The following is a 9,238-nucleotide window of genomic DNA, read 5'->3' as shown; positions in this document are numbered from 1 at the left end:
CATTTTACACAACAAAATATATATATATATATATATATATATATATATATATATATATATATATATATATATATATATATATATATATATTATATATTTTTTTTTTTTTTTTTTTGATTAAATCTATTTGAAATCATTACTGAATATAAAAAGTCTGGGTGGTCCATTACAGTAGCTTGCTGACTTCAGCTCTTGCTCAAAAGCATTCTGATGATTTAGTCTGAATGACATCATTTGGAACGGCCTCGTCTTGTGCCACTTCTTTTCTGCTGTGGCTTTGCTAAAATAAAATCCAGAGAATGATTAACATCACAAGATACAAGAACTCACAGAGCACAGCCGGCCTCTGTATTAAAGCTGAAGGCATACCTTTTGTTGCACTTTTCCTGCAGGCTACAGAATTCCTTTTAGTTTTAATCATTTCCTCCACACGTTGGCTTTTGATTGTTTTAGTTCCAGTCTTTGGAGGAACTAAGAAAGGACAACATTTCTGTGTAATCAAGATCTGAATACTAATAATACTGAAAGTTGCCAAATAAATAGTGAAAGTGAGATTCTGACCCTTTGAGCTCCTCGTTCCTCTTGTTTTTGGCTTGTTCTCATTTGCAGGTGCTGCATTGATCTTTTCGGTGTTTGTTTTCTGTCTTTTTGAAGCATTTTGTGTTTTGGAGGTTGCATTTTCTTTCTTTACCTTTAAGTTTTCCTCTTTCTTAACAGGTTTTGCTTTTGCAGTGCTGTCGGTGCGTGTCTTTTTGGCTTTCTAGAGTGAAGCAGATGTTGTTTTAAGTTCTTGTATCTGTTCAGTGTCAGAAATGCAAAGTAATGACATCTCACTTTTGAATCAGTGTAATCGTGATCATCCTTCTGCCTTTTCCACATAATTTTGCGAGATTTGGCACCTAATGGAGAAATATTTTTAGTTTTTAGTTTTAGTTACTTGTGACTTAAACATTCTTAGGATCAATCATCTGTTTATACTGAAGAGGCATTTTACCTTTGGGCACCATAGGACCAGGATCCCCCTCAAAACAAAGCAAGCAATGAATCAAAATCAGATTGAACTCTAAATGTGTTTCAAAATGGTCTCCAGGATTAGAATTAAGATTTGCAGAGAATTACAAATACATACTTTGAACCAAACTGTCCGTCCATTGTTGTCACCTAATGAGTTCATTCCATCCACACAGTAACACTGCATCCAGGCTTGAAGCACAGAATACTTCCCCTTTGCTGGAGCATAACCATTTTCACCAGGGTATAAAAATGAAGTAAAAAAGCAGACACATGGATGATGAATTAAAACTAAAAATGAAATGTCGCTTCATGTACCATCATGCACAAATCCATCTTAGCATGTACAACTGTGCAAAATCAGTTATTAAATCACAATTGGTTTCAGTATAAACCCACCCAACTGCACCACTTCCAAGGGAACAGTGTGACACAAAGAAAGAATGTCTGGTGTCTCAACCTTCACCACTTTCTTCCTGGTTTTCTCGGTTGACTGAACGAAACAGTACAAAGCGATGATTTATGCCAAACAAAGTGCCTATTAATTCACTGACACAGACAAGAAGGTCAGATTCCTTCACCTCTAGAACTGTAATCTCCTTTTTGACCTTATTTTTATCCTCGTCTTTCAGTACAAGTCCCTCTAGAACGGTCCGTGCCTTCACAAATGGAGGGATTTGTAATCTGAAAAGCATGGGGGGGGAACGGTTACTTTTCCTCATAATTAGATTTAGATTGACATGATAGTAGGCCATCAAAGAGAGGAAAAGTTCAAAGGTTTCATGTACAATTAAGTAAAACAATGGCAGATTTTTCAACTAAACAATGTGGTTTTATTCTTAAAGTTGAGATTCCAGTTGAGCGGCTCCCCAGACGAGAGACAATCATGATTTTGTCTGAGCTATGAATAAAATATAAAAATTTAATAATTTATATTTTCTCATTTTATTTGTATTATCTTGTTATTTTAGTGGATATAATAAGTACCTTATGTTTTGGGCTTAATTAATTACTGAAATTTAAGCCCCATCCTCGCGAGCCGGTAATTGGTCATCATGATTCTTAACTTGCGGCAGACAGTAAGCTGATCATAGCCTATGTTTGAACAATTAAGCATTCTCAAATCATCATGACTTGCCTAAAATAAAATATATAGATATAAAACAGTTCAAGCATATAACAATGTTTAAATATTAAACCTAGACAAATGTGCGCTGTATCGAATAGTTTGTGCAGTAAGTGCAAGCTAAAGCTGTTTTGCAGGAAATGGAGGCGCGAGCGCAATCACTTGCATTTTTTTCAGTGGATAGGCTGTCATTTTTTCTCATAAAGATAAGAGTAATACATCATTCGTAACAGTAAAGGGTCTACTTTTTTGTGTGTGCACTCACTCACAATATCAACAAAACGTTGTGCTTTTATAAAGAAAACAAACATAATGTGCTTTCTGCCTTCTCATCTTGAACAGGAGCTCTTCACAAAAATTAACCGAAACTCAGCGAATACATGCCTCACAGACATAAGTATATCTATAGAGAGCTGTTAATTATTACTTAAAATAAAACAAATAAAAAACAAAACCTCTTTCATTATAATCATAATCCGTAAAGATGCACTTCTCTCTAAAGGCGCGTCTAATGAGATGGCGAGTCAGGTTCGGCAACTTCATCCTTGCAACACAGACTCTGAAAACACTAGTTTATTAGTAAATAATTCAAATATCTCCTTCCTATTTCCCCCTAACACATTTATGGTAATTACTTTTGCCGATGCCTTGCGGCAAGCGTTAGCCTATTGCGTGTATTTGAACGCAGAACTCTTCAGCTGCACTGCTGCGGCGGGACAATAAACACAGACGAGCCGCTCTTGACAGTCACGGTAGCACGGTCTTGTGTTGTTTGCAACAGCGCGGCAATTTTTTATCACTAAATAATGGATGTCTAAAATATAAAAATAAGGAGAAGCCTAAAACAGGCCCGAGGCCCTGCCCGCGTCTGAACTATGACGTAAAAATTGGCCCGAAGCCCGGCCCGAGGGGCGTAAAAAAGCCGGGGTGAAATGCAGGGCTCTAGACCAGCCTAAAAGTTTAACTTTTAAAACTTTTTGTCATCCTAACAACAAACAGCTTTACTGATTCTTATGATGTCTATCAGCTATGAGTATTTCAGTCTTTCAAGGGACAAAATGGGTGGAAAAACAGTAATAAAAATTTGACAAACGACATAAAATGCAAGCCAGGAGCGAGGCCCTCTAGAGGTGCGAGGGCCTGTGCGGTCACACACTTGGCACAGCCCTTGCGACGGTACTGGTTCCAGCTGATGGCCAGCTGACCAGTGCATCTCTGGTAATTCAAATCTGGAAAACATTAGAAAAGTGAGTTACCTGAACAAAATCTCTGCTCGAAGATAGTTCCCGATTCCATTGAAATACTTCTGATTTAAGAGCGCCTCACAGATGGGTTTGTCAAATGTCTTGCCAGACAGATTTGAAAGAACATTCTCCCTGAAATATTTAAATATGCAGTTTTAGTAATCACAGAGAAGCTGACAACACAGTAATGTGACCTTTTCGTATGAATTGCAACTGCCGAGAACAGCGTGAAAATACAAATCCAGTGTCGCATTGTGCCCAATAACAGCATTAAAGGGATACTCCACCCCAAAATGAAAATTTTGTCATTAATCACCTACCCCCATGTCGTTCCAAACCCGTAAAAGCTCCGTTCGTCTTCAGAACACAATTTAAGATATTTTGGATGAAAACCAGGAGGCTTGAGACTGTCCCATAGACTGCCAAGTAACTAACAGTGTCAAGGTCCATAAAAGGTATGAAAGTTGTCATCAGAATACTCCATCTGCTATCAGACCTGCAATCTGGGTTATATGAAGCGATGGGGACACTTTTTGTAAGCGATGAAAACAAAAATAACTTTATTCAATAATTCCTTTGTCAACAGTCTCCTCTGTGTCTCTCCATATCACCGTATACTGCGTATGCTCGTCTGTATCATCCGTGCCACAAGAATGCGCTGTTTCTATGTGTATTTAGCTTAAATTTGAAAGAAAACAGCACATCCTTGTGGCGCGGATGACACAAAAGAGCATACGGTGATATGGAGAGAGACCGAGGAGACTGTTGACAAAGGAATTGTTGAATAAAGTTGTTATTTTTGTTTTCTTCGCTTACAAAAAGTGTTCCCGTCGCTTCATATAACCCAGATTCCACGTCTGATGGCAGATAGAGTATTCTGACGACGACTTTCATACCTTTTCTGAACCTTGATACTGTTATTTACTTGTCAGTCTATGGCAGTGGTTCTCAAACTGGGGGTCACGACCCCGGGGTCGCGAGTTGGTTTGAAAAAATTCTGTATTTTCTGATTACAAAAAATATTTTTCAATACTAAAAAATTAAGATAACAAATAAATATTTTTGATTTCTAAAGACAGAATTGATTAGAAGGTTTTAAAAAAAAAAATTAAATAATATTTTGTGACTCTAAGATATGACGTCACTGTGCGGCGACTGATCGCTAGTTATCAATACTGCACGTGGAAACTGCAACTGCAAGAATGGATAAATTTGTAATTCGCAAGGTTAAAAATGTTGAGGAAATTGTGGACAGTCTGCCTGAATCATCTGAACTGTGTACCTCTACAAAACACAAGAGCAAGACCCCTTCTGACCAATGTAGGAAACGTCGGAAATATCAAGAGGAATTCATAAAGTATGGATTCACTTGCTCTACCGTCAACGATGTGGACCATCCTCAGTGTGTTATCTGTTCAGAAGTGCTTGCCCATGAAAGTATGAAGCCTGGAAAAAATGCAGAGACATTTGGAGACAAGACACCCTGCTTGTGTTGAAAAAGCCTATAGACTTAGACTTCGCAGAAAAGAGAAGGAATTACAGATTCAAAAACGCACACTCGCACAACAAACCCAAATTACTGCTAATGCCCTGAAGGCATCTTATGAGGTGGCATACCTGATAGCACAGTCCAAAAAGCCACACATGATCGGGGAAACCTTGATTAAGCCCGCAGCTTTGGCTATGTGTCAGGCCATGCATGGTGAGAAAATTGCAAATGAGCTTATGACTGTCCCATTGTTGAATGACACGATAGCTCGTCGTTTCATGATATTTCAAAAGACATTAAGAGTCAATTGATTAATAGGTTAAATGGAAAGAAATATGCGTTACAGGTCGACGAATCTACCGATGTGTCTAATTCTTCTCAGTTGCTGGCATTCATCAGATAAACATTTTATGGAAAAATGCACGAGGAAATGCTCTTCTGCTCAGTGCTGGAGGGGACTTGTACCGGCAGTGACATTTTCAACAAGCTGGACACCAGACTAAAAAGAGATGCGACTTTCATGGGATAACTGTGTTGGCGTATGTACTGATGGTGCAGGTGCAATGGTAGGTAAAAACAAGGGACTCAAGGCAAAGGTTTTTAGAAGTGGCTCCTCATGTTAAGTTTACGCACTGCATAATTCACCGTGAGTCTCTTGCTAGCAAAGTACTTGATAGTGAGCTTAACAGTGTTCTCAAAGGTGCAATCAAAATTGTAAATCACATAAAATCACGTCCAGTGACCAGTAGACTGCTAGCCACACTTTGCAATGAGATGGGCTCGCAGCACGAAGCGCTGCTGTTTCATACCGAAGTCCGGTGGTTATCTCGCGGGAAGGCACTCGGCCGGCTTTACGAACTGCGTGAGGAAGTGCACTCGTTGTTGAAAGAATCTAAATCTGAATTCGCGCACCACCTGACAGATCCAGATTGGTTATCAAAACTTTCTTATTTGGCCTGTATATTTGAAAGGCTTAACATGCTTAATCTTTCATTACAAGGTCCAAACACAAACATCTTGACACACGTCTTGATGTTGAGGATGATCTGCGAGTTGCCGTATCCAACATCAGGCCACAGATTACGCTTTTGTGCACCGAAAAACAAGTGCACCCATCCCACTGAAAGGTAAGCCTAAATACAGTTAATTTTATGGAAGTTTGTTTCCGCCACGTAAGAAAATATTTGAAAAGATAATTGCGATTTTTTTTTTCTAAAAATTGTGAGTTTACATCTCGCTATTCTGACTTGTTTTCTCATAATTGTGAAATATAAACTTGCAGTGCGTGTTATTCAGTTATAAATGATATAAAGTCGCAATTACCTTTTTTATTTTTTATTCTGTGGTGGAAACAAGCTTCCATAGGAAATGGATGTGGATTTAAAACAACTTTTTTTTGTTTATTTTTTGTGTATTCTGTGGTAGTGGGTCGCGAGTTCTCGTCGATGTTAGTTTAGGGGTCGCTGGCTAAAAAGTTTGAGAACCACTGGTCTATGGGACAGTCACAAGCCTCCCGGTTTTCATCCAAAATATCTTAAACTGTGTTCCGAAGACGAAATGAGCTTTTACGGGTTTGGAACGACATGGGGGTGAGTGATCAATGACAAAATTTTCATTTTGGGGTGGAGTATCCCTTTAACAATTTCCATGACTTAACATTATATGAGCTGCGATGGTCAAACCAGAACAGGAGATTAATCCAATTGAATATTTAACGTGTACAATATGATTATTAAGCGCGGTCACATAAGCAATATTTCAGCAAACTTTTGCATGCAAAAAAAGGTATATTGTCTCAGTAGTGCAGTGATGTATGAAGCACGGCACATGAAGAATTCACTTTCGAACCAAGCAGCTTTCTGTTGGTCAGGGTGGTGAATTCAAGTCAAAATGGGCGAAATCTTAAAGCGTTAGTTCACCCAAAAATGAAAATTATGTCATTAATGATTCACCCTCATGTCGTTCCAAACCCGTGAGACCTCCGTTCATCTTCGGAACACAGTTTAAGATATTTTAGATTTAGTCCGAGAGCTTTCAGTCCCTCCATAGAAAATGTATGTACGGTATACTGTCCATGTCCAGAAAGGTAATAAAAACATCATCAAAGTAGTCCATGTGACATCAGAGGGTCAGTTAGAATTTATTGAAGCATCGAATATACATTTTGGTCCAAAAATAACAAAAATTACAACTTTATTCAGCATTTTCTTCTCTTCCGGGTCTGTTGTGAGTGCGTTCACGACGCTGCTGATGCACGACGCTGCTGACGTGTTTTCTGGTGCGCCCAATAACAAAGATAACACGTCAGCAGCGTCGTACATCAACTGTCACAGCAGTCGCACTCACAACAGACACGGAACGGAATGGAAGTCGTCATTTTTGTTATTTTTGGAGCAAAATGTATTTTCGATGCTTCAGTAAATTCTAACGGACCCTCTGATGTCACATGGACTACTTTGAAGATGTTTTTATTACCTTTCTGGACGTGGACAGTATACCGTACATACATTCTCAATGGAGGGACTGAAAGCTCTCGGACTAAATCTAAAATATCTTAAACTGTGTTCCGAAGATGAATGGAGGTCTTACGGGTTTGGAACGACATGAGGGTGAGTCATTAATGACATAATTTTCATTTTTGGCTGAACTAAGCCTTTAAAAGAGGGGAGTCTTTTTGCACTGACAGGAAACTCCCAATCCCTATTGGGATGACTTTTTTTTTTTACCAGTGAAATGGTGCTGAGAATGATAAATATGACCACACCTATACAGTCAATGCACTGTGAAACGCTGTCACAAATTCATTATTCTCTCTCACCTAAAGCTCTCGTATTCAAACATGACGCAAGGCCCTCTGTCTTTCTGCCAGGTCCCATTTGGATGCCAGCTGCCAAATCTGCGGGTGTCCTCAAAACTCAACACCCTGGGTGGGCTCTCTTTAGTGTAGAACCGCAGATGGGCATGTTTGGGAAGATCGTCTACAGATGTGAAGCGGAAAAACCCTGACATCCCAAATCGGAAAACCACATCCATCGGCTGCTGGGACTGATGTTTGGTGACCTTGCGTTTACCATGGTCATCATTTTTAATGGGTGTGAGTGTGAGTCTGACCTCTTTTCCTCTGGACTGGGCTTTGATGCAGTAGGCATCGCAGCAGAATGGGACCTCAGGATTTTTATTCACTTCAGATTTCTCTACGGCTCCACTAAACACAAGCCCTTCACACATCTTGTTGACATACAGGCTGGCCAAATACAGCTCAGGGCCTTCAGGCATTCTTGAGCAGGAAATGAAGACAGGGCGTCAGAAACCTGAACGTGTGACAGCAAGGGTTCAGATCTTGTTACAGAAGCAGGTCTAAAGACTCTAAAAAACTGTGATAAGTGATAAATAAGAAGTGCTTAACCTTAAGATTTTAAACTTCGGGAGGTCAAAATAATTTCTAAGTTTTTTAAAATCTAATCTAATGTAATAATTTTATATTTCACATAAATTAGCAGGATAATTTTTTTTAATTTTTTTTTTTAGAACTTGGAGTATCAGGACTGAAAGATGCTCGCCAAATTCAGTCACCTCTACAACCTGTGTAAATATTTAGAAATATGTTATTCTGTACTTGTTTTCAGCTATTTGTCACAAAAAAAATTTCCTAGTAGGTGGGAATCCTTTCCGTCTTAACCGTAATGTGCATCTAATGCTTTAAAATATAAAGACACACCAAAGTAAACAGTAAATAAGAGGACAATAATAGCATTGATACTCCTATATGAATATGTTTACACTAATGAAAAAAAACTGCGTTCTATGCTAGTTTCAGGAAATCTTTCCCTCACGCTGAACGATGCTCTTGTTATGAAAGTGTGCTGTTAGAGCTAAGCAACTTACATGTTACATGCGTATGTTGCTACATGCAAAGTTTATGAACTGTCGCATAACTGTGTGCTCAAAAACAGAAAGTCAAATCATGTTCAGCAAATCGATGATTAAATTAATTGAAGCGAATCGTGCACCAACCCACCTTTGCTCCTCAAGCTTGTTATATAATCAGGGAAACTCGCGCGGTATGTGCTAGTTTATGAAACGGACACGGGGGGATCATGGGAGTTGTAGTCCATTTTTTTTTTTTTTCTTACTGTGGGAAATTGTGGGAAGTCTGAATATTTACTTTAAAGCCAAACTTTCAGTTAAATAAGTTTTAAACAATTTCCCCCTGAGGAATTCTCAAAACTAATAATTTCCGACTGGTCCCGTTTAATAGTCTCAAGACCAAGAAATAAAATATAATAATAATAATAATAATAATAATAATAATAATAATAATAATAATAATAATAATTATAATTATAATTATAAATTCTTTAAGTATTG

The 9,238-nt window shown here is 38.4% G+C and overlaps 1 protein-coding gene across 3 annotated transcripts; it reads right to left on the bottom strand.

Annotated features, from left to right (window-relative positions):
* Window positions 1–116: 116 nt before the first annotated feature.
* Window positions 117–8,967, bottom strand: neil1 (nei-like DNA glycosylase 1). Of its 3 annotated transcripts, XM_019087744.2 has the most exons (11): window positions 8,889–8,967; window positions 7,689–8,181; window positions 3,394–3,513; window positions 1,593–1,695; window positions 1,411–1,504; window positions 1,130–1,251; window positions 995–1,022; window positions 835–899; window positions 562–760; window positions 370–471; window positions 117–280 (listed from the first exon to the last, which is right to left on the bottom strand). In XM_019087744.2, exons 2-11 carry the CDS (start codon window positions 8,144–8,146, stop codon window positions 231–233), a joined length of 1,341 nt encoding a protein of 446 aa, XP_018943289.2. In that variant the 5' UTR covers window positions 8,147–8,181; window positions 8,889–8,967; the 3' UTR covers window positions 117–230. The 3 variants fall into 3 exon arrangements, with proteins under 3 accessions (XP_018943289.2, XP_042608927.1, XP_042608928.1); XM_042752993.1 differs by having other exon boundaries at window positions 117–471; XM_042752994.1 differs by lacking the exon at window positions 8,889–8,967 and adding an exon at window positions 8,756–8,888 and having other exon boundaries at window positions 117–471.
* Window positions 8,968–9,238: the final 271 nt, after the last annotated feature.

Source organism: Cyprinus carpio, chromosome B25 (genome assembly GCF_018340385.1).
Source record: "Cyprinus carpio isolate SPL01 chromosome B25, ASM1834038v1, whole genome shotgun sequence".
Classification (NCBI taxonomy): domain Eukaryota; kingdom Metazoa; phylum Chordata; class Actinopteri; order Cypriniformes; family Cyprinidae; genus Cyprinus; species Cyprinus carpio.
Note: the sequence above shows the minus strand (reverse complement) of the source record. Positions and strands in the feature narration are given on the sequence as shown.